The sequence below is a fragment of the Balaenoptera musculus genome, chromosome 15 (genome assembly GCF_009873245.2).
Source record: "Balaenoptera musculus isolate JJ_BM4_2016_0621 chromosome 15, mBalMus1.pri.v3, whole genome shotgun sequence".
In the NCBI taxonomy this organism is placed as follows: domain Eukaryota; kingdom Metazoa; phylum Chordata; class Mammalia; order Artiodactyla; family Balaenopteridae; genus Balaenoptera; species Balaenoptera musculus.
Genome location: NC_045799.1, coordinates 46,747,209 through 46,773,271, shown reverse-complemented (window position 1 = coordinate 46,773,271; position 26,063 = coordinate 46,747,209). Strand labels below are relative to the sequence as shown.

The window sequence follows — 26,063 nt, the reverse complement described above, 5'->3', positions numbered from 1 at the left end:
AGCCTAGCCTAACATTAAGCCTAGCACTCAATGTCAATTGCTGTGATTGACTTTTCATCATAGTGACCATTTGGGGTAAAGTCAAAGATGCTGTATGACTTTATATAAGTTTATTAACACAACGTAACCAATGCAAACCAAGTAATTTTTTTAAAATTAATTAATTAATTAATTATTTATGGCTGTGTTGGGTCTTCGTTTCTGTGCGAGGGCTTTCTATAGTTGCAGCGGCTTTCTATAGTTGCGGCAAGCGGGGGCCACTCTTCATCGCGGTGCGCGGGCCTCTCAGTATCGCGGCCTCTCTTGTTGCGGAGCACAGGCTCCAGACGCGCAGGCTCAGTAGTTGTGGCTCACGGGCCCAGCTGCTCCGCGGCATGTGGGATCTTCCCAGACCAGGGCTCGAACCCGCGTCCCCTGCATTGGCAGGCAGATTCTCAACCACTGCGCCACCAGGGAAGCCCAGTAATTTGTTTTAATGCCAGATGTGAAGTGAAAATGCTGTTCTGTTTTTCTTCTTACTTCATAACCTCTTTTGCTTCAACCTTGATTTCTGTGGGTATGTCTGGTTTAGATTTCTCTCTGTCCCTGGTCTTCTAATAATAGGTGATAATTTGGATTCAGTGTGATCTGAACTATGTCAGGAATTCCAAAGGCCAGAGAGGTAACTCGGCTATTTCCATGGATCTGTGGGCTTCCAAGATGAAATCACATCCAAGTGTCATATATTAGGTGTGGTTGCTACCCGTGGAGCTTTGATGAGAATGTGAAACATTTGAGATGGAAAAGCGGGTGTGGGAGAAGCAGAGCGCTTCTCCGGTACAGACCATCTTCAGACCAGACCTCCAGATTCATGGTCCTGGTCATTGTACTGTCAGCCAAGAAAGCTATTCCACTGGGCAAAACCATTCCAAGAAAGAGGAAAAACTAATGCCTCCCACACCTAAAGGTGTTTCCTAACTCTGAACAGAAACACACTTCAAGACTTTAAAATTTTTTATTTTGAAGTCATTTCAGACGTACAGAAAAGTTGCAAAAAGGGTATGAAGAAATCACGTCTGCCCTTCACCCGAATTCCCCAGTGTTAATGCTTTGCCACACTTGCTTCATTCCCTGCCTTTCTCTCTGTTTACACACACGCACGCATACACACACACGAACATGCACACACATGCACACATTCCCTTTTATCTAAACCACGAGAGCGGGCTGTAGGCATTGTGTCCCTTTATCCCAAAATACTCAGTGGGTATTTTCTAAAAACAAGGACATCGTGTTACAAACCTGCAGTGAAATTAACTTTCAGGGAAGATGCATTCTGTGAAAAAGAGCACAGAGCTGCTCCAGACACAGCTGGCTGAGTCTCCAAGATTCAGTCTGTGTGAAAGAAGCCAGATTCACTGTTAACAATATTATCTAATCTGCAGACTTTATTCAAATCTCATCTAATGCCCCACTCATGTCCTTTATATATAACAAATGACATAAAGACTTTTTATGGTCCAGAATCCAATCCGAGATACCATGTGTATTTAACTGAATTTGTTTTCGTCAGGAAATATTTTAAGGGAGCTGGAACGCTTGCTATTAGCAAATCCTTCCTTTAACATAACACATTTGCTTAACTGTCCACTGGACCCTCAGTGGAAGGACTGGGTCGAAAGAATGTCTTCTAGAATATTCACCTGTGCTTATGGGTGAGGAGGTGTAAAAGCAGTTAAAGCCAAGTGTATTCAATTGTATGGACTGCATGCAAGAGAGACTGTAAGACTGTTAGGGAAGATTCATTCTTCCTGGCTCTACTGAAGAGAAAAGGTTGGCGCGTGAGTGACGTGGCGCTAAATTTTGGCTGGTTGGGTGTGTAGTTCGGACGCATCTGCCCGATAACCAATGCACTAAGTTGCAGGTGTCCATTCCCAGAAGGCAGACCTTGCATTTCTTCATTTTTCAGACGATGGTCACAGTAGCTGTGCTTTCTTTGGCAGATGTGGTATTGGAAAAAGCCATGCACAAGTGCATCTTGAAGCCCCTGAAGGGCCACGTCGAGGCCATGCTGAAGCACTTCCACGTGGCCGACGGCTCATGGAAACAACTCAAGGAGAACTTGCAGCTCGTGCGGCAGAGGAATCCACAGGAGCTGGGCGTCTTCGCCCCCACCCCTGACTTTGTGGACGTGGAGAAAATCAAAGTCAAGTTCATGACCATGCAGAAGATGTATTCACCAGAAAAGAAAGTCATGCTACTGCTGAGGGTCTGCAAGCTCATCTACACCGTCATGGAGAACAACTCAGGTGAGGCCACACCGTCTGGGCTCTTGGCCTCACGATGGGGCTGGGACATGTCAGGCTTTCTGATTCCCAACTGCTCTTCCTTTCAGTTTCTTGACTTCACCAAGTGGCTCACAAAAATACAAGTGTTACTCTGGTGTCTGGCAAATTAGTCCATGTGCAACAAACAGCACCAAAAAAGTAACCGGAGGAGGGCAACAAGATTTTTGTACGATGTCAGATTATAAAAGATTTAGTTCAGGGTAGTGGATACAGAGTCAGTCTTGGGATTCTGAGTTCAGATCCTAGCTCTGCGAATGGGTTCATTAACTGTGGGGCTTTGGCCACCATATTCAACCTTCCGAGCTGCGGTTCTGCACCTGTCGTGGGTATGACCCCATCCTTCCTCCTAAGGTGCAGATTAGATGGGACAACGCATGCATAGCCCCAAGCATGGTGGAAATATTTCTGATTATTCCTGTTGTTACTACATTTTGGCCAGTGAGGGTGTGTGTCGGTGATTTACAGCATCTGTCAGAAACTTGGAGCATTCAGCTATAATGTGGCTTCATCATAGCCATTTCATTGGCTCTCCCTTCTTGGCTCCAAACTGATGCAGTGTAGTAGGAATTCACATAAGTCAGCCCTCGGGTCTCCCCTGCGCTGCTTCTTGTTGGTGCAGGAGTGACCCTGATTCATGGGTAACGATGAGCCCTGCAGTGCTCCAGGTCTTGGGTGAGCCTTTTTCATTCCGTGGATGGTCACAAGTTTTCCTCTGAGTGTAATTGCTTGATGCAGAAGCAGCGGAGAGAAAACACAGGCTCTGTTACCCATGGCTGGAGGAGGTTGCCGTGTGCAAGCACTTCGCAGATTGTTAGGCAGAGACGTTAACACACGCACTCCAGAGCTGGGGATGCTGATGAACGGCACCTCTGCAGTTTGAAGCACGCTTCACACGCAAGAAGTGTACTTTCTGGAGTCCGTGAAATCGTTTATAAAACGTCCCCCAAATTGTATCTGCACAGGATTCTGTTCTTCTCAGGCACAGTTTCTCAGTCCCAGCACTAATGACATTACACCCGGAGAATTCTTCATTGTGAGGCTATCTCGCTTCCTGTAGGAAGTTTATCGGCATCCAGATGCCATGAAAAATGTCTCCAGACAAAGCCAGACTCCCCTGGTGGGGGTGGGGGTGGGGGGGCAAAATCACCCCTAATTGAGAATCTGCATTGTCATAAAAAGTAGCAGTAAAGACTAAACATTTTTCGCCAGATATTAATCGTATATATCTATTCAATGTACACTGAATGAGTACATTTAGCTCACATTGAAGACAGAGAAGGAACAAGTTATTCCTTGCTCGAGTTTGGTTCTGTCACTAAGTTTTGATTACTTTGCACAGAAAGCAACAGGAAACAAGACACAAAGGAGTAACAGCATTAAGTAGACACTTCCGCAAATGGTTTATCGTGTCACTTGCTAAAAAGTTTAAACTCTTTCAAAGTACTCTTTAAACTCTTTCAAAGTTCTATTGCGTAGGTTGATGCAAATCATGGAAATGGGGAGATTTCCATGATCCTGTGTCCATTGACTCAAACATCCATTCTGAAATTGTGAGTTAGGGTTGGTCTCTGACGTGGGCAGTGGGGAGAGGCCCAGGCCCTGTAGGATTCCAGAAACACCCATCTCTCTTTATGAATAGCTCACTTCCCCAGCATGACTCCTCGCTGTCTAATAAAAGCAGCAAGTAGGATATGAAAGGAAGAAATGTTGATAAAAATATCCCCGTCTGTCTCCCCCTTTCTTCCTACTCCAGGGAGGATGTATGGAGCCGATGACTTTTTACCGGTCCTGACCTATGTCATAGCCCAGTGTGACATGTTGGAACTGGACACAGAGATTGAGTACATGATGGAACTCCTGGACCCATCCCTGTTACACGGAGAAGGTAACAGGCTTTTGAAGAAGTGGGAGGATCTGGGGTGCTTTTCTTCGGTTTCATTTTCTTTTTTTTTTTTAAATTGAAGTTCACGTGACATAAAATTACCATTTTAAAGTGAACAATTCAGTAGCATTTAATACATTCACAACTGGGGGCAATCCTCCACCTCTTTCCAGCTCCAAAACATTTTCATCCCCCAAAATAAAATCCCAGGCCCATTTGGCACTTCTGTGGGTGCTTTTCTGACATCTTCAGGGTTAACGGCCATTTTAATTTTGTTCATTTATAAGAATGTGCTGACCTTTTTTTCGGATTACAAAAGTAATACATGTTCATCGCAGAAAATTTGGAAAAGTCAGAAAAACACACAAAAAATGCAACCCTGCCATAGTTATACTTCACCCAGGTTGGTTAAGTGCAATAAAAAATACCGTTCAGTAGAATAAATGCAATTTTTTAGAAGAAATGGTTTCTTTGATTCCAAGGGAAAGCTATAAACTTTCTTTGGAGAATAATTCCACTGCCGGCACAACCGCCCGCTGTCAGCGAATCAGACAAAGCCCTGTCTTTTGTTTTCATCTTTATTTTTTAAATTTGGTTTTCAAGACGAAAACAGCATTAATTTCCTTTTCTATTTAAAAAAAAGAATCTGCTCATCATTAACATAAAACTACAGAGGAGTAAAATCTGGGCGGTTTGCTTTCGATTTACTTTGTCCGTTCAGTCTCCTTCTTGTATCCACATGTCTTTGCGGGAATTCCTCTCCTTACACGTTTATCACAGAAATAATTGGGGTGTTTGTCACTGTGACGCACAGGCTTGGAATAACTAGGACTCTTGTGTGACCTTGTCTTCTTAAAGGGGAGCAGATCGGAGCCTATTCATCCTGGTGCATCCTGACAGTCCATTTCCATGTGTCCCTGTTGGAGCACAGATAGACCCTGAGTGATGAATTATTGCATGATATTTTTTCTCTCCAGTGAGTTTTAGTCTGGGCTTGAGTAAAAAGGTCCATCCACGTGCTGATGGGATTCCCCAGGGAATGCATCATCCCAGGATTTTCCCTGGAGGAAACTGCAGTGCAGTGTCACCCCCGAGTGTGTACATTCGTTCACTAAGTCCCCAGTGCCTGGCTTTCATTCAGAGTGTCTGACCTCCAGGGAGCCCTGAGGGTCCCCCTTCCGTCCCTGTAGGGACAACGCTGACTCCGGACCAGTGATGAATATCTTCATCCTGTGAACGAGCCTCTCCATCCCTTTACCTCTCCCCCATTTATCTCCCCTCATTAATATTCACGACGCTGAGGCCAGACCCTCTGGCCAGACCCTGCCTGGAGCATTCCTCCCCTGCTCTGCCCTGGGATTTCCAGGAGGGGAGAAGCATGTGGCTCTGTCCAGGGACCAAGAGGAAACATACATCTGTCTCTGTCCCATGCTTTCCTTTCTTCCACTGCATTATTATTATAATTTTATATGCATCTGGGATTTTTTTGAGCTTCAATCATGTTTAATTCTAGTAAAAAGTGTGCTGAACTCTTGGGGCTTTGGGGGAAGGGCATGCCAGTTTCCCTCAGAAAACTACCATTCTGCTGCTGACAGAGTGTGCTTAGGACAAACATACGCTTACATCATGTGGCCTGAGGGTCGAGACAGCCACTTCCTGCCACCTTTCCCATCGTTTCCCCGGAGCGAAGCACTGCCCTGGCCACTGTGTCGGTGACAGATGGGCGGGTGGCAGTCCTCAACTCCAGGAATCACAGAGAGAGACAAGGACCCAGCTAGCAAAACTACAGCGCAGCCAGCAAGCTCGGGTTTTCAGTAGAGCCTGCTTCCACTCAGCCGTGTCCTGGTTTCTCTGCCGTCTTCCTGGGAGAGCAGGGCGGCCCCGTCGGGCGGCCGTGGTTGCAGACCAGGCCCGCCCCTCAGACCGGAGCTCTGCAGTCTGGGAAGAAGAGGCAGTCAAGCAGAGATGCACTGCCGGTCCAGCCCTGCATCCTGCCCTACTGCCCAAAGCCCTCTTTGGTTTGCGGGACGGCAGCCCACATCTGTTTTCTGCTGTTTAAGCAGGTAGTTTCATTTGCGGAAAAGGCGTCATAGAATCCCTTTTACGTGCACAGCCCTGCTGGCAGGGTTAGAGTTTTGCAGAAATTTAAACCTTCCTCTAATTGCATCCACATGTTTCAAAGTGTGGTCAGTTTTGTGCTTCCAGCATTTGGAGTTTTCTCCATAGCGGCCTGAACTTGGAGCCATGGAGTCTAAAATTTGACGTTCAGAGGAAACAGTCCCCTCCCAAGCTCAACTGTCACGGTCCCTCCAAGTCTGAGCTCCAATCCTGACACCTCCACAAGCCTCTCTAAAGTATTAAGTCCATATTGGTTTCTCCTGAAATCCTCTGTGTGGCATTGAAATTCCACACTACTGAGTTTCCCACTCAATCATGTGATTTGTTCATAGGGAAAATATTTAGTAAAAATCAGCCACTCAAAGCGCTGTACTCCAAATCTCTGCCAGTGACCTGAAAGCCACAAAAGTGTGTTTCTTTCTCAGTATGAGTCACAGGGGGGCGTTCAGTTCGTTTCTTAGATGGTGGACCAGTTGCCATCTTGAATGTTGTCACCTGTTGACCAGAGAGAAAGTTCTCCAGGGTCTTGTGTTAGCAGCTAAATACATTGGCCATGAAAGAGATACTTGCAGACAAAACTCATTAAACCACAACTAAATTCTGGTCCCTGCATGAATAAACCGCCAGTGTCCGTTTTCTTTAATACATTTATAGAGCAGGGACTCTGATTCTAATTTTTACAAACCCACCCCTGCTCTGTACCTGGCTCACGGTGGAGATTCGATAGGTATTTGGACAAAGAATGTCTCTCAATTGATGATGTGCTGTGCCCAATTAGGGAATTTGTAATAAATGTTTGGGGCGCCCCCTAGTGTTTCTCTAGCATACAGCTTACAAGTTTCAGGAAGGCACCTAATTATAGTTCAGGACCAAACTGTGAACACATTTATGTTTCTCAGAGTGTTGTAAATCTTTTTAACACTCCCCCAAACATGGACATCGTTCCCAAATGCACCAGCAAAGGGGCATCACTTGCTTTTCCTTGTAAATTACTCTTTCCTGCATGTCGTGTTATGAGAGTCCCCAGGTAAGGGTAAGAAAGGGAATCAGGAGGGAGAAGTTATTTTGAAGAATCCATATTATCGTGAGCACACATGTATATTGTGTATTCCTTTCAAAGTGTATAGTTTACTCAAAATTTAGAAAAGAGTAATTCCTAAAGGAAAAACCCCAAAGCAGGTGTTGCCAGAAGTAGGTGGATTCCTATTCCTGTAGTAAAGGGTTCTGGCCTCAGAAAGGTGGACCCTGCCGTCCTCACACGCCTCCCCACCTGCATCAGGCCCCAGCACCCTGACCTCTTCTGGCAAAGCATTTTCCAGATTTTCCACAATTGCGCTTAGATAATAGAGATTCTGTGTGTCTCGCCCGTTGGAATGGAAATTCCATCAGGGAAAGCAGGGCGTGGTCCTCAGTGCCATGGGCGGTGGCCCAGGCCTGGGTCAGCCGTACATCCATGGAGACGGATGCAGGAATGGATGGGTTAGGATGTGCTCTCATGTGGTCCCTCAAGGAAATGCATGTGGAAGAGAAGGAAAAAATGCCGAACCGGACCTCCAACTCTGTGGTCCCCCAGCTGTTGTCCAACTGGTAAATCCCTGGAGAACTCATTCTTTCCACCCTTTCCAGGAGGCTACTACCTGACCAGCGCCTACGGAGCACTGTCCCTGATAAAGAATTTCCAGGAAGAGCAGGCAGCGAGACTTCTCAGCTCTGAGGCCAGGGACACCCTGAGGCAGTGGCACAAGCGGAGGACCACCAACCGGACCATCCCCTCAGTGGACGACTTTCAGGTACGTGGCCGGCAGCGGGGACAGACTCCTGCTGCTTCCTTTGTCCTTGGGAAGCAGAGCTGGCTCACGGCGCACGCAGCTCAGGGCACCCGAGGGCCTCCCTTCGTCGGACCATCTGGTGGAAGAGGGGTATTTTAAACCACCCTCTGACCTTGTTGTTTCACTTCTCTGTTTTCCTTAAATTAAAAGAATATGTATATATGTGTGTGTGTGTGTGGATTTGGCCCAAGTTTTGCTGCCCTTAAGAAAACAGAGTCAAATTAGGGCAGGATTTCCTCCAGAACGTTCAGCGTGGATACTGACCACCTGAGCTCACAGGAAGCCAGAAGGAAGGATGCTCTCAGCACAGGTGGCAGATGGGAGACTGGGAGGTGGAAGCAGCCGTGTGAGGCCCTGCACTTGACCTGGTCTCTCTGAGAAGAGGGACGCCTCTCCTTTTTCATCTCTCCACCCCCCCAAAACAGAAGACCCCAGCATCCCATCAGCAGCGTCAGCTCTGGCAGCCGGTCAGGGCCAGAGTTGAAGAGTGAGCAAGCATCTGGGCCAAGTCCTGCCTGGATCCCCTTCCAGAATTTTCTGTGCCCCTGAGCTGGTCCCTGGAAAGGGGAGTTCCCACAGAGCTTGCTTCCTAGAGAGGAGAGAGGCAGGTTGAGGCTATAGAAATCTTGACCCAACACAGGAACTCTTGATTTGCTCACAGTCTATGAAATGATGAGTAAGTCTGCAGATGTCTTCAGATAATATTTCAAAAGTTTCAAATAGGATTGTAAACCCCGACCGTGCTTTGTGTCCACGTGCCAGGTGGTGAATTTCCAAGCAGGACAGATTTGCTCCATGTCCAGATTCACCTTCCTTGCCCTTCTTGCCTTTTTAATGCTCTGAAAACACTCAGAAGGTACATTTGGTTTAAAGCCGCCCATCGTGGAAAGGCAAAGTCAGCAAGGTTTTCTCCAAGATAGGAGTGTTCCCAGAAATTCCTTCCCAGGTGCATAAATCTAAGGAGCAAGAAGGCATCCTGTGCGCCCCCCACCCCTTGGATTGTTGAAGAACCATCCACGTGTCGAGCGATTTAGCATCCGCAGGCCCTTGGAATGTGGCGACTGTTGGCCATCTGGGGAGGGGGTTCCTAAGGCCACACAGCCTCTGGGGAGAAGAACGGAGGAAGAGAAAGAAGAAGGGATAAAAACGCATCCTTCCACCTCCCCACCTGCCATTAGCCCCTTCCGCCGGTCCCCTCTCTCCATCTGGAGCTTCTAACCTAGAACCCCCAGAGTCCCCGCCTTGTGCACACCCCTCCCCACTGGCCTCACTCACCTCAGAGATGCACATCTTCTAAGAACAGACCCAAGATGGGAATTGTCAGCACTCAGCTTGGCTGTAGAAGCCAAAGCCAGGAAGCAAAGCTGCACTTGGAACTCCTAAGTCAGGGTCACAGACACACACATCTGCTCACGCTGGAGAGGCAGCACACCTCACCTCCGTGGTCGAGACACCAGAACGCTGGCCCTGCCGCTCACTCGCTGTGTGGCCTTGGGCAAGTTCCTTAACCTCTCTGTGCCTCAGTTTCGTCACTGGTCAAACAGGGATAGTGTAGGCCTCCTTCACAAGGTTTTTTTTTAGGAGTCAGTGAGTAAATGCATACCATGTGCAGGCCATGTGCTGAGGGGGCGGTATGGGAGAGGAGGGGTTGGTGAAACCGGGCATGTGTGTACCCAAAGGTGCCCTGAAATGTTCCAGTTCAAGAGCGTCGGTGTTATCATCCATGTGCAGGGTGCACTGGCCTTCCCAAGAACTCTCTTTTCTATCATCTGAGGAAATCCTCAGGGTAACCGTGTAGGACCCCCGGCAGAGAGCCCCACTCCCCGTTACTCCTGAGTAGGGCGGCCAGATTTCGAAAAGGAAGATGTATTTGTTTTCTGTCTGAAAATCAGATTTAACTGGGCGTTCCCTATTTTATCTGGTAACCCCACTCCTGAGGAAGTAGAACTGCAGAATGACCCAGGGCCACAGACTGTCAGAGGGCCGGGCAGGAGCCTGGGATGCCCCGCACCTCGTCCGGGCCCCGGGTCGGTTCTGTTCCGTGAAGCCACTCGCCTGGTGCTGCTTGCTATCCGGGGCCTGCAAACACCCCCCAGCCTGCAGCCCCCATCTTCACGGCACCGCCCTGCACCCAGATGCGCCCTGCATCGCCCAGGCCTTTCCACGGAATCCACAAGCCCTGCCGACTTTCCCACACAGCACTCAGAGCCACCTTGTGTTGGGTTGAACCATGTGAAATTGCCAGTGGGGGAGGGGAAGGATGGTCAACCGTCCGCAGTATCTCGTGGTCCAGCCTAACGCCATCACCCCTGCTTAGGCTTCATAAAAAGGAGTCCAAAGCGAATAGAGCGTGTGCTCTTGTGTCTACGTATGTTAACGTGTCTCCTGCTCCTGACTCCTGGCTCTTCTGACGTTTGGTTTGTTTTTCAAGCTGGGAATAAACCCGGCGTCAGATCTGGTTGACACTCTTAACCAGGGATTTCTCAGCCCAGCTTTATGAGAGGGACTGAAAGGTGAGAGCAGGGCTGAACGGACTTCCTCCTGCATCTTGTATTGGGGACGAATTAAAGTCCATGCAGTGTCCCACCATCCCGTTTCACATCAGCCTCTTCCCCTGTACTTGGGGGCCTCGTGTCCTGACCCTGGACGTCCCGGCGAGGCTCACCCGTGAGGCCTCTCCCTGGCATCCCCCGGCTCACCTGCGCCATCTCGCTTCCTCTTCTGACGCCACCCCTGCACCTCTCTTTCCACCTGCAGAATTACCTCCGGGTTGCATTCCAGGACGTCAACAGTGGCTGCACGGGAAAGACCCTCCTCGTGAGGCCTTACGTCACCACGGAGGACGTGTGTCAGCTCTGTGCCGAGAAGTTCAAGGTGGCCGACCCCGAGGAGTACAGCCTCTTCCTCTTCGTGGACGAAACGTGGCAGCAGCTGGCAGAGGACACGTACCCTCAGAAAATCAAGGCCGAGCTGCACAGCCGGCCACAGTCCCACGTCTTCCACTTTGTCTACAAGCGCATCAAGAAGGATCCTTACGGCGTCATCTTCCAGAACGGGGAAGAAGAGCTCACCGCCTCCTAGGAGACACGCGAGGCTTCCCAGTGGTGCATCCAAAGAGGGGAGTTAGGAACCTGGCCTCTGGCTTCCACGTGCTTGTGCTTGAAAAGCAGTCACCTCCTTGGGGACCGCTCGGTTCAGTGACGGAGCCATCCACGGGCCGACTTGGCCAAGGGCACCTTTAGCCACGACGCCCAAGCACAGTAGCTGAGGTTCATGAAACAGTAGGATCCGTCCTTCAGAGATGGAGAACTGCATCTGATGGTTCAGGTGTCCCGGGATCGTTTGCTGCCTACCCCCAGCCAGGTACTGGGTTGGCTCACGTGTATGTATGCGTACTGAATAAACATTTAAGGTACAAGCTCTTCTCTTGAGTTCAACAGCAGGCGTTTGACAAGACTGTCCGATGCGGTGCATCAAGGACCTCTCAGTTCAGTGGGTGCCTCCTTCCTTTCCCTCCTTCCTTTCTTCTTTTTTTTTTTTTTTTTTTTATGAAGAGCCTTTGCGTTTTTATATATTTCATAGAAATTTTTATAGCAGTTGCAGGTAAACTGTCAGGATTGGTTTTTAAAATATTTTTGTAACTTTAAGATATTCTATAATTATGCATGTGATTTTTAACATTTAATATGCAAAAAGAAATCTCTTGCTGGATTTGAGAGTATTGCATTTTAAAAGTCTCTCTTCTGTAACTGGATGTTTGGGCAACTTTGTGGGGAGAGACTGCTGGGTTTGTTACAGCGATGTATTACTGACACTGGCCACAGAATGCCTTTGGAAATCCGACGTACTGTTATTACCTTGTTCACGCTCAGTGGTATCGCGTTGTTTTGTGTTTTCACCAAGTAATTCTGGGGATCAGGAAAGAAATGAATGTAGAGAGAGGTCGAGAGGGAAATACAGACTCTAACAGAGGACTAAGGGGTGGAGTCTGCTGGTTCAGGCTCCTTGAAGGAAGTGGGAAAAGGAGATAAAAGGAACCACCTATGCTGAAAATACTGTAAATATGCAGTGAGATTTGCAAAATCTGTCCCATGTTATTTGCTTTCGGAAGCAATTTTGAAAACCCCACGAGGGGAAAAAAAAATAAGAACACCACTTTTTTATTTTCCTTTTCCACATAAATCAAAACTAACAGCATCAGATTATTTTGGGCAGAAACCACGTAATGTGAGTTTCACTGAGTTAAATAAATGCCATTTGGAAAGGAGTTTGCAAATGCACCAAAAAGCCAATCTGTGTTGTAGAATGTGTGGCGAAGTTAAATTTCTGTTTTACGAAACCTGTTTGGGCGGGGGCTGGGGGGGGCGGTTTGCACAGAGGATGAGGGTCTCGTATCAACGTAACGAAGGTAGTTACAAAAACATGTTATTGTACTGTGTAAGGATGCGTAGTCATCTAATTTTGTTGGCTTTGTACCTTGTACCTTTTTAAGCTTTTGCTGTACATGTGGAACCCTCAACACATACTGTGTTGTACTTCCTTTTGTAAATGATTTTTTTAATGGAATTTTGCACATAATACATTGTAATACTGTACGATAATCATGTGTGAAAATAATTCTTGAAATATTCTTCAGTTGTCTTTTTCCTTTGAGAAGCAGAATGTGATTATGCACCAGAGAATGTTATGTAAATCTGGAACCCACACCAGTGTTTGTGGTTAGATAATCCATAGAGAGGAAACAGAAAAGTTGAAATTTTTTCAGCAAGCTCATGTTCTGACAGAAGCAGAAGGAAAAGATCGTGTTCTAACCTGAAAGGATTTGGTGTTATCTGGGACAGTCCTTGGCTGAGTTGGACCAAGAGAACATCACAGCTCATCAGAAGAGCCCTGCAGACACCCCGCCCTGGTCTCTTTTTTTTTTTTTTTTTTTTTTTTAATGTAACCTCCGAAGTGCCCCGGCTGAGAGTTCAGGGCTGTGTCAAAATCAACACGGCAGAGGCTGGCCTCTTCCTGGTGCTTGGCAATGGCTTGATAGGTCCTTGTTGACTGAACGAACTTTCTAACCCGTCAGTAGGATGGATGCTTAAAGATCAGAACTGTGGCTGAGCCGACTGCCTGCTTTGCATATTTACCATGAATTCAGAGTGACAGTTCAGTCCCTGTAGTTTAAGATCATCACACTCTCCTTGTCCTCCAAAGTCAGTACACTGCTGACTTAAAGCGGGTCACTGTGCCTGAATGGGAGACAGCCGGAGTAAACTTCAGTGAGATCAAAAAAGGATGCTAGTGTGAGCAGAAGAAAACATCACAAGACAGCCCCTGGTTTTGTCGTTGGGCAATGATTCCATGCTAAAATTACAGCTTCACATGCGTCTTCACTTTTTTCCCCACGCCGACATTTCTCACTTCTCAAATTGCCAGGAAACAGATTTTGGGGCAGTTTGGAAGGAATAAGAGGAGAGTAAAAATATACATGCTGGGTGGAGGGAGAGGAAAATGTATTTCCAAATCTAAAAATATAAAAGTTGAATGCCAGCCAGAGGAAAGGATTTCTTTTTTTTTTTTAATGTTATATGCAGTGCCAAATATTCTCTCCTCGGGGACGCAGAATAGAAATAGAAACTGTTTGAGTAGATCAGTATCGTGTGGAAGTTACAACTTTAGATCTGTAAGGAAACACAGAAGGCAGGAAACCCAACCATGAATGCTTTCATTCATAAATGCGGCTTCACGTCTGCCAGGCATCTCTCACCTCCATCTTTAAGAGACTGGAAATGAGACAGCACTCTGATTATCAACAACAGCACTGCCTGCTTACTCCCTAAAGTCTGAGAGGAAGGGCTACGTACATGGGACACGGGTATTCTAATCGCCTGGCAGTATCTGATGATAAAATCCTAAAAATCATCATTTTTCAAACCATGTTCGTGATGGTGAATTTGGGACCAAAAGTGTTGTTGGTCATTTAGTGAACCCTGATCAAGTTGGAAATAGGAGAAAATTCACATAACATGGCAGAATCCTAAAGGGATCGTAAAAAAAATAGAAGAGATGGAGGGAGGAAGATCTGGTGCTTGTCTCAGAGAACACGCTCTTATTTGAAAAAGATGTTTCCCTCCAACGTGGAAGGATGGGTGGCATTTGGCACAAACATTTCCCCCATGGACTGACTTTGTCAAGAAGGTATGCAGGGGAAGTTTATAAAAAATTATTCAGAAAGGTCTGGGCCAATACATTTAATAAAGTAGTAACAAGGGTCTGCCCTCAGACCCCCACCCAGCAGGCACGTGTGCAGGGGGGCAGCTTCGATTGAACTGGAGGGTGGGGGGACGGGGACCGGACAGCTTCTTGTCTCTCGATGCTAATAAGCTAACCTTCCAGAGTGGAAGTTGCCTGAATTCTGAAGTTCTGTACGTAATAGACATTTAGAATATCATCATAAGAATGAATCTGAGTATTTCCTTCCACCAAACGCAGATCTGCTGTGGCGGATCCTGGACTCTGTCAGCCTGGAGGGGGAGGCGCTCAGGGCCCGTGGCGGGGAGAGGGACAGTGGCTGGGGTAGGCGGGTAGCGGGGACGAGGCCGGGCTCAGCTCGGGGCTACGGTTTCCTCCCTGGCCCGCATCTCTCAGCCCCCGTGGCCCCAGAGGTGACAGCACCTCTGCAACCAGCCTGCCCTTGGGCCCCTGGGGAATACATCACCTCACACAGCTGAAGGCAGTTCCCCCCTCCCATTTAGCTCCATTCCTTCCCTTCCCTCCCCCAGGACCCTGGGGGGCAGGTTTTAGGTTTTAATGAGGTGGGCGGGCTCTGGCCTTTCCCTGAGGCCTGTCCACGATGCGCTTCTCCAGTTCTACCAGAGATGCAGGGTGAACCAGGCACCCCCACCTACACCCCGCCCATCTGCTCTGTCCCCAGGGCTCAGTGTCCGCTGGTCCTATTCCCATCAGGTTCTCAGCTTCCGCCGCTTCTTCAGCTCACCTGCAGGCCTTTAAAACCCCGAAGGCCAGGCTGCCCAGACCATCAGAATCTCTGCACGTGGGACTCAGGCAGCGACTTTTACTGAAACTTCCAAGGTGATTCTACTGTGAAATCGGGGCTGAGAAATGCCAGGATAGATCAAGACACAGGTCTTAGGAGAGAAACACACCTGGGAGAGGTAAGACTTTGTCTACAGCCCCTAACGCCTAATCAATTACAGGTTCTTGGTCTTAGTCGGCTGATTTCAGCAAAAGACCATGGAAAATGTACTTGTAGCATGGCACTGTTCCATGGAAATAGGAAGCAAGCCACATAGATGATTTTAAATTTTCTAGTAGCCACGTTAAAAAAAAGAAGAAAAACAAATGGGTGAAATCAATAGCACTATATTACAGTATTACTAGTAATTTATTTTAGTAATCTATTTTATTATTTAACCCATGCTATCCAAAATATAATATTTCAACAATTAATCAATCTAAAACATTAGAGGTATTTTACATTAATTTTTTTTCATCGTCTCCAAAATCTTGTGTGTGTTGGGCACTTATGTCACGTCTCAGTAGCCAGATGTCAAATGCTCAGGAGCCATGGATGGCCGGTGGCTGCTATATGGGAGAGTGCAGTTTTAGCAAATTAACTAGCGATGATTTAAGAAGCTGAAAAATACAGTTATTGGTGCATATAAAATAAAACCACGTCACACATAAAAGCACTCCTCTATCCACAAAATGCACACATGCACACTGTCAAACAGGCACCCCTTACCGGCCAAGGTGCTCATGGCAACTCCCTCTTGGCGCCTCTGAGAGCCACAAGGCACTGAATTAATCCATGTGACGTCTTGGAACCCAGTACTCCACAAGCACATTGAATATTTGTCACTATTATCATGAGACAATCAACTTCTTCGAAAGAAAATTTTCCACCGCCGTTGTTTGTTTCTACTGACCCGTTCACGTTTTTATCTGCTGGCAAGTTTCTTGTGAAAAAAAGAAAGACAAAAACAGGTACTAAGGTTTAATATATATAAACTATATATATCAATATACATATTATATATATTAACTATATATCAATATATATTATATATATTAACTATATAAATCAATATATATTATATATATTAACTATATATCTATATATATTATATATATTAACTATATATCAATATACATATATATTAACTATATATATCAATATACATATTATATATATTAACTATATATATCAATGTATATATTATATATTAACTATATATATTATGTGTATATTGTATATATTAACTATATATGTTAATATATATTATATATTAACTATATATCAATGTATATATTATATATAAACTATATAATGTATATATTATATATATTAACTATATGTGTTAATGTATATATTATATATATTAACTATATGTGTTTATATATGTGTGCATATATGTGTGTATATATATATATATATATATATTGGGGTGGGATGCCCAGTGTGGGAGGATTAAAAATAAAGTGAATGCCATCTGTTAACTTTGTTGTTGATGATGGTGGTGATGGAGGAGTACAGGTGTGAACTGGGAGGATATTCCCAGTGTTCCCTACTGGCCAAGAGCCTCAGCAGGGCCGTGGCCAGTGGTGACTATTGCCAAGAGGGGGAAAAGGGAGGAGGGAGGGAGATTGCAGCGATGGCCAGAGTGACATCCTGGGAGGAACAGGCTCTGCCCCGAGGGTGGCTACAGTAGCACTTCCCAGAAAGGAATGATTACTTAAGTAAAAGTGTAATTACTGTCAGTGATTATTGCCACAGCTTTTCCTCTTTCAATTTTATTTTTTACATTCACTTATTCATTTAGATATTTATATATACGTCTATTATTTAACTGGATTAGTCTTAAATACAATAGGCTTTACCAAAAAGAATAAGGTGTGATTTGATGTGATTTTCCTTATCTCTGATGTCTGTGCTTCCTCTTTCCTGCCGGTTCTACAAATTTTGAGAAAATGGACTCAGATTGCAGTTTTAGTCAGTTTTATCTTTTTCACTCTGTTTCTTCAGTCTACTGATACACAGTCACGCACAGAACAGAAATGCATTGACAATGAACTGAAAGAATGAAAAATTGCAAAGAAAAATAAACTGCCCAAGACTCTTTAACCAATCAAAATTAAATACACGTGAACTAGCTAGGACACTGGAAAACTTCTGCTTTTCACAAGCACATGGAAATATAATACTTGGCAAATGGCAAAATCTCATTTCACAGATAGTTGAAGATTTTGCTGCTGAAAATACAATCCATGGACCAAGCATAGCATCTCCCGGGAGCTCATCAGAGTCTCAGGACCCTCCCAGACTTACTGAATCAGAATCTACATTTTAACAAAATTCCCAGATGATCCACGTGCACGTTACAGTTTGAGCAGTATTAGTTCAAGTCATATCTGGGTTGAGGGCATTTGTGCAGCTGATACAATTAAACTTAAGCTGCTGCTGTTAAATCTCTGGAGGAATGGAGCTTGTGACGCTAACTAAAAAAAAGGCATAACCTCACTTCAAACCACCTACATGATCACAAAAGGCTTAAAATGCAGATGTCAGGAAACAAGTGTTTATCTGATGATGATTTATTCTTCTTGCTTTTATAGGGAAAAGAGACCTGAAAGGTAGGGGGAAAGACTTTGAAAATGAGGTGGGGTTGAAGACAAATACAGTGATTTTGCCAGGCATCTTCTTCTACCTCCAGCTATGTGAGGCAAACAGAAGCTGAGTCAGAAGGTTCTTTCTGTCTGGGCCAGCTGCTCTCACATGTGTACACGTGTGTGTGTGTGTGTGCGTGTGTGTGCAGGCACATCATCATGTAGTCTGGATAATTAACTAGTCACACTGTCTGCACGTGATATTGGAAGTTTATGGGCTTTTTTATTTTCTGAAAGGACAGCCAACTTTCTTTTAAAGGCATTTCATTCCCTGAGAATCTATTATCTACAGGGCCATTTTGCTCATCGACTTTGAAAAGTAGGGAAGAGAGATGTAATTAAAATATATTTGGTGACTAAGGAGTGAATTGTTTAAAACATCTTTGGACTTGCAGGCGGCAGCTGCAAAGGGAAAATGCTGTGGACCCTGCAGAACACTTGCATTCCTCCGGACAGTGATTCCAAACAATCCTGAACCCTCCTATGCTTGCAGTGTTGTTTCATGCACGTGGTTTTGCTCTATCTTTTTCGGGGGGGAAGGGAGAATTTGTTTTTACAAAATAAACACCACATCAAATATTCCCAAGTGTATAATGAAGCAGCAGTTCCTGTCCCCTCCCCCAATCCCATTTCTATTTTTAAAAATATTTTTCACTTAATGTACAATCCTTTTTTAAAAATATTTATTTATTTATTCATTTGGCTGTGTCAGGTCTTAGTTGCGGCACGCGGGATCTTGCTGTTGCAGTGTGCGGGCTCTCTAGTTGTGGCGCATGGGCTCTAGAGCTCACAGGCTCAGTAGTTGCGGTGCGGGGGCTTAGTTGCCCCATGGCATGTGGGATCTTAGTTCCCCGACCAGGTATTGAACTCCCATCCCCTACACTGGAAGGTGGATTCTTAACCACTGGACCACCAGGGAAGTCCCCCAATCCCATTTCTAATGCCTCCCCCTCTAAACAACTCCTCCAGCTCCATCTGCCATTATTTATCTGCATATTTCTTTAAAAAATGCTTATACTGTTGCTTATTGATTTCTTTTCCAATATTAGACATTATTTACTGAGTCCATACTATGGAAGGTGAGAATTTAATCTTCTTATACCATATACATAGACATGCAATTTTTCTCCACCAATCTCCCCAAATAATGATATACCATTTTGGATAAATTCATGTTTTTTATTATGATGGCAATGTAAATATTGTTCAGAGCTAAACTATAATGCACTTGTATTTCCTTTTTGTATAACTTTTTGTTTTTCTTGGAGTTAAGGATTGCTTCCATTTTTATGGTTTGTTTACTTTTAATGTACCTATTACTAATTCATTCTCAACCTCTATTCCACAGCTGAGAAATTCCTTTCAACATGATCTAATAATTCAGAATAATCTATCATTTCCTTTTATTTTTTTCACTGAGGTATCCTTCCTAGAGCTGTTCTCCTGTTGTAATGTGGGTGGGCCAGTTGGTTTCTAGGACTGTGATAGAACTGTCTTCCTGGGAATTCTCCTTACCATTATACAGAGTCAAATGGCCTATATCCTATTTCCTGGATCCTTTTTTTCTCTTTCTTCACTCACTTTGTTTTACTGGAGCACATTATTTAGAAGAATTGAAGGTGAAATGTTTGAGGCTCTTATGTATTCTTCTGATTCTTCTATCATTCCTAGTGCTTGATAGTTTGACTAGGTCGAGAACTCTGTTGGAAATTTCCGCTCAGAATCTTTTTTTTTAAAATTAATTAATTAATGTATTTATTTATTTTTGGCTGTGTTGGGTCTTCATTGCTGTGTGCAGGCTTTCTCTAGTTGCAGTGAGCGGGGGCTACTCTTCATTGTGGTTCGTGGGCTTCTCATTGTGGTGGCTTCACGCAGGCTTCAGTAGTTGTGGCACGTGGGCTCAGTATTTGTGGCTTGCAGGCTCTAGAGCTCAGGCACAGTAGTTTTGGCACACAGGCTTAGCTGCTCCGTGGCATGTGGGATCTTCCCGGGCCAGGGCTCGAACCCGTGTCCCTTGCATTGGCAGGCAGATTCTTAACCACTGCGCCACCAGGGAAGCCCTCCTCTCAGAATCTTGAAGGTTAGAAATAATTTTTTTTTCTCTTGTCATCTAGCTTTCAGAGATGCTGGTATCTGACATCACTTGATTTCTAATCCATGCATATATGAGTCTCATCTCACTTTATACCATTGGATCGTCTCCTTCCACCTTGACTGTGGGCCCAGCTAGAGGACTCACCTTGGTCAAAAGGACTCTAGTAAACAGGGTGCAAGTGGAGGTTTGAAAAGTGCTTGTGCATTGGGCTGGCCCCTTCTTGCTGCTGAGAACCCTTCCATCACCCTAGTGAACAGAACAAACTAGTTTCCTAGAAGATAAGAGATTGTGTGGAGAGAAGTCCCAGCCATCCCAGGACATCCCAGACACGTGAGCGAGGCCGTCTGGGATGATACAACTAACAAGCATCCAGCTCGGACCAGAAGAACCACCCAACCAACCCACGACTTAAGTTGCTAGGTTTGGGTGATTCGTTACACAGCAAAAGCTAACTGATACAGTTCCCTTCCATTTTCCAGAAGCTGTTAGAAGGGTCTCCTTATTCCTGCTGTTCTCAAATTTCAAAGATGTGCCTCGATATGGATTTTTTTTTTTCATCAGTTGTGTTGGAGACTCAGATCTCTTCCACTCTCTGGAAACTCATATTCTTTAATTCTGAGAATATTTCTCATATTTTCAAAATTATTATTTCTTCCCATCTATTTTCTCTTTCTGGAGTTCCCATTATTTAAATATTGGACCTGAAAACATGCCCCATTGGGTTAACAGAAACTGGTGACTAACAGAAATTCTTGAGCTTGTCTTACAGAACAACAGATAAGGGAACAGCTTGTTAAAAACCCCTCCGCTTGTGACCTGCCTTCACTGACCAAGCTCACCTTAATTATTTTTTGGCTCCCTAACTGCCCCCTATAGATAACACCTTTGAAGTAGGGGTTGCTATAGTAATGGGGCCTTAAGTTGTTTTCCAGGAACTTGGAGTCGGCTCCAGTGCAGTTGAAGCTGGGTTAGACTGGTTAGGAATGCCCACCCTAAAATTTGGCCTGCGCAGGTGTCCAGTGAAATACATCTTGACATCAGAGGGCTGAAAAACTCCACCCTCAGATCGTGCTAAATGCCTCCATTTTTTTTTAACAGGCATCCTGTGGAAAAGCATGTAACCCAGATACACCTGCACACAACACCGGTTACCTCACTTTTTCCCTACCTCCAGTCACCTTTTCCCACACCTAAGACCACCCTGCTCCTTTATCCCATAAATATCTCAAGCCCTTGCCTTCGGGGAGGCAGATTTGAAATTTGTTCTGCCTTCTCCTTCCTTGGCTGCCTTGCAAAGAAACCTTTTCTGTGTGACAAACCTCCATGTCTTAACGTTTGGCTTGCTTCAGGTCAGGCAAATAAACCTGGCTTGGTAACAGACCTACTAGATTGCACTCCTATCTTTTTTTTCAAGCTTTAATTCCTACTTCCTGTCTCTATGTCTTTTTCTTATACTTTCTGGGGTATTGCTTCAATTATTGAATTTTTAATTTATAATAATAACATACTTTGTTTCTGAATGTAATTTTTATAATATTTAGTTCTTTTTTTCCCTGCATGAAATACCTTATCTGTCTGTGGATCTTAGTTATAGCATTATCTTTTTAAAAAAATCTCTGTTCATCCCACTTTTTTTTTTTCTGTTTGTTTTATTCTGTCTTTTGGGTTAGAGGCTGTACTCAGATGTTCAGTGGCTTTTGATTACTCATAGTTTTGGGGGGATTTTTGTGGGGTTTTTTGGTTAATATTTATTTTTCTATTTTTTTACTTTTTTATTTATTTTGGTTGCACCGGGTCTTAGTTGCGGCAGGCAGGCTCCTTTGTTGTGGCTTGCCGGCCCCTTAGCTGCAGCAGGCAGGTTCTGTAGTTGCGGCAGGCAGGCTCCTTAGTTGAGGCACGCATGTGGGATCTAGTTCCCTGACCAGGGATCGAACCTGGGCCCCCTGCATTGGGAGCACAGGGTCTTATCCACTGTACCACCAGGGAAGTCCCGATTATTCATAATTAAATGTAAAGCACCACAAAGCTTCTTGGAAGCTGGGTATATTGGCAGAGTTTGTGAACTGGTGGCCCTCCCTTTAGGGTGACCATGTCGCAACCTGGTCATTTTATTGGAAGGATGAAAAATGTGAATATCTATGAGGCTTTTCTCTTGGGTCAGGCGATTTCCCCAGGAAAAGTTCTCCAGTACCCTACTGGGGGGTTGCAGGGTAGGGTTAAATCTCGCTGCCAGCATTCTGGGACCTACATAGGGCAGGGTCAGTGAGCCAGCTCTTACTTAACCCCGATTTCCAATGCAGTGGTCTGGAATGTAGGGGACACGGGTTCGATCCCTGGTCCGGGAAGACCCCATATGCCATGGAGCAACTAAGCCCGTGCGCCACAACTACTGAGCCCGTGTGCCACAACTACTGAAGCCCACCCACCTAGAGCCCTTGCTCTGCAGCAAGAGAGGCCACTGCAATGAGAAGCCCGCGCACTACAATGAAGAGTAGCCCCCGCTCGCCACAACTAGAGAAAGCCCGTGTGCAGCAATGAAGACCCAACACAGCCAAAAATAAATAAAATAAATAAATTTATGAAAAAAAATCATAATAAAAAACATTAATTTATCCAAAATGTTATATAATTATTTGGGGAGATTGGCAAAGAAAAATTGCATGTCTATGTATATGGTATAAGAAGATTAAATCTTCCCCTTCTGTAGTATGAACTGTGCTCTGAGAACTTGCTTCCTATGCCTCTCCAGGGAGTAAGGCTGTCCTCTTCTCCCTGCCGTTGTCCCTGCCTTGTCTGAATCCTGAGCCTCAGCAGATTCTGCACTGGGAATCCATTGCCTTGCCCCTTGGCTTTTCGTCCTGTAGTTGCTGAACTCTCAGCTTGCTTCTGTCTGCTAAATGAGTTTACTAGTGTCTGTAACTGTGCGGCTAGTTCTCATCGGCTCTTGTCTTCTCCATTCTCTTTGTTCTTATGAATTTATGCCTTTAACAAGTTTTTTAATTCTCTTTTCTTCTCATCTTAAGTGAGGTGTTGATAGGAAGCTCATGTGTGCAGCTCAGCTTGTTTCACAGAAACCTGTAGTCAGCTTTTCCTATGAATGGTGAGTGCTGTTGTACAAGCCAGTTACCCAAACTAAAAATAATTGATTACATGGGTGGTTGGAGTCAATGCATCTATCTGACCCACTTATTTTATAAAGAAATAAATTTTTTATCTGAAGACGACTACCCATCCCAGCTGTTTCATTGCCAAGCACATTGCCAAGGATTTATCAAAATGTATACTTACTGGGCACTTTGTCTTTTCCACTTGATCTGAAGGAAAAGAAACAGAGTAGCAAGGGATGAAACGCCAAGCTCTTTGCTTGTTTAAGTGTCAGAATGTTGCCACGATGAATGATGGATGAGAGCCTGGGTCAGCACTATTTACAGAAAAGCACATGATGTTTTGTCTCAATGAGCAGGAAGATGTTTCCTGATAAAATGTGGTAAAAGCTTGTCATTTTTTCCAACTAAGCAGTAAAAGGAAGTACACAATGTAAAATGATCAATGAGACGCTCTGAGTCAGTAACATAGGAAAATGTGCAGCTAGGACACGAATGGTGTTTTTTCTGCAGGTTAAAAATAAGATTGAATGCGCTGAAACAGAAAGCAATAACAGCATGGCCTAGGAGCCCAAGTAACTATGGGACTCCAAGGCATTTAAATGTAGTTCGTGCTTTTTAAATAAAGTTAGTGAGTGGTGGGGACAATGAGGTAAACCATGGTGATTCTATTTGCTTTAGAGTCAGGTTTATTAAGGTATAACTTACATACAGTAAAATTCACTCTTTTCAGTGTACGTTCTATGAATTTCGACAGATCCATTCAGTGATGGAGTCACCACTGTGATCAGTCCCATAAAACTCTCTCCTAATTTCCTTCTGTTCCCCAACCCCAGCCCCTGCAACCAATGATCTGTTTTCTGTTCCTGAAATTCTCTCCTTTCCAGTTTATCATGTAAATGGAATCATACAGTAGACAGAATTTTGACTCTGGCTTAAATATTTCTGTACAGGTTTTTATGGGAACATAAGTTTTCATTTCTCTGGGATAAATGCCCAGGAGTGCAAGCTGGGCTTAAATGGTAGTTGCATATTTAGTTTGTAAAGAAACCACCAAACTGTTTTCCAGAGAGGCTGTGCCACTTTACATTCCCACTGGTTATGTGGAAGTGATTCAGCTTTGATTTTTTTTGTAAGTTTGTGTTAAACTGCTGAAACTGTCAAAGATTTACTCGGGTTAAAACGTATGCACTTTTAAGAATGTTTTCTTTCTGGAAGTGTCATGACTAATCTCACTGCAATAAACAAAACTAAGTCACTCCCAAAAGGGAAAACAAAAATCATGCTGGCCTTACTCTTTTCCCCCAGAAACTTTAAACACCAGGGAAAAAATGGAATAATGATGTTTACAAAGTTCTTGGCGGGGAAAGAACATGGGATCCATGAATATCCAGCCAATATTCTAATCAGGCATCTCACAGACTAAGGAGCTCTGGGAACAGAGCAGCAGCCCCGCGGGGCCCCTGGAAAACAAAGCAAAGCAAAACAAAAAGAAAATACTGTAATGAAATCCAGCCAAACCATAAACGAATCGAAATGAAGAATGGAACGAGAAAATTGTAATAAAAAAATGGCAGTGCGCATTACATCCACTCAATTATAGATGGAAATCAAACAACTGGAGGATGTGTAGTTGTAACACAGATGTATATATAAGTTCTGAAAAGTAACAATAATACAAGCAACATAATCAGGAGACTAGGGCAGAGCAGACAAAGATCATTACAAAGATCATTATAGCTTTCATTACAAAGAGACAATAGTGCCCTAAATGGAAACTTACGATAAAAAATACTTTGATCTCAACGATTTTCATTAAGATGTTGAAAACACATATACTATATATGACGTAATATAATATATATCTTAGGCATTAAAGGAAACTTTTAGGTACCCTTATTTCTTTGGTAGTCAGTAATCTATTTAGTTTTAACTCAGTTCATTTGGAAATGACCAAAAAAAAAAAAAAAGACTGGGTGTCCTGCCAGGTATACTGCGCAGTGAATACTAACCAGCTGTACATCTATTTATAAATACATTTCAGCATTCCTGATTGCTTTGTGTGGTTTAAATTCTCCTTTGAACCGATTGCGACATCTTACTGGTTCTTTCATAATGAATGAGTTGAAACCTTTGTCATGTGTTCATTTCATATTTGTATGAGAATCACAATTTTACCTTTTCTAAAAATTATCTTTTAGCATTCATTTAATGTAGCACATTGAGGGCAGTTGGTGGTGGTGGGATGAATTGGGAGATTGGGATTGACATGTATACACTAATATGTATAAAATGGATAGCTAATAAGAACCTGCTGTATAAAAAACTAAATAAAATAAAATTCAAAAAAAAATAATGTAGCACATTGGGTTTTGCTGATAGGAAATTGTCTCTGAAATTTCTCCCTGTTGAAACACCTGGCAGGCAGGTGAGCTTACGTTGTCAGTCTGCCCTCCTGGAGCATTTGTAGAAACCTTGGACATGAGTTTGTGCCCCAGGGACTGTCACATGCCTCTGTTTGGGGGCTTTTGGAAACAGTGCCTGGAGCTGAGCTTGGACCTTGGTGGGGGGGGCGTCTTTCTTGGGGGGTCTGCCTACTTCCTCTGTCATCGCTCTCTCTACCTGCCCTGCCTGGGCCACACATCTGGGCAGGAGCTGCTGAGATTCCTGTGGGGCAAGTAGGGCCCCAGGGCAGTTAAGAGCTGTGAGGGCTTTGAATTTAGACTTCAGTTATGTGGGTTGGCTTGACCTCTGCAACCTGTCCCCCAGGACTTTACCTTTATTTAAATAACTCAAATTTACATTTGAAAACTGCTATTCCATTCAGTTATTTGAAAACTTAGCATGACTGGAACCATTTGGGTATGCCAAGCCACTTTTTAACCATACATTTTATGAAATCTAAATACAGAACAAGAATTTCCTATGACAGTTTAGCTCCTGGATTGAAATATGCTGCAAATGTAAAATACACACAAGATTTCAAAGACTTAGCACCAAAAAAAACAAAAAAGCAAAACATTACATTAGTTT

At 44.3% G+C, this 26,063-nt stretch overlaps 1 protein-coding gene across 3 annotated transcripts in view; it reads left to right on the top strand.

Moving 5' to 3' along the window:
* Positions 1-12,784, top strand: part of RIN2 (Ras and Rab interactor 2) — a 224,159-nt gene extending 211,375 nt beyond the window's left edge. For all 3 annotated transcript variants that reach the window (XM_036825813.1, XM_036825812.1, XM_036825814.1), the window contains 4 exons: positions 1,983-2,288; positions 4,081-4,212; positions 7,954-8,117; positions 10,914-12,784. In XM_036825813.1, the coding sequence (XP_036681708.1) occupies positions 1,983-2,288; positions 4,081-4,212; positions 7,954-8,117; positions 10,914-11,237 (926 nt within the window). In that variant the 3' untranslated portion in view covers positions 11,238-12,784. The remainder of the gene's footprint in view (positions 1-1,982; positions 2,289-4,080; positions 4,213-7,953; positions 8,118-10,913) is intronic.
* The last annotated feature ends 13,279 nt before the right edge of the window (positions 12,785-26,063 follow it).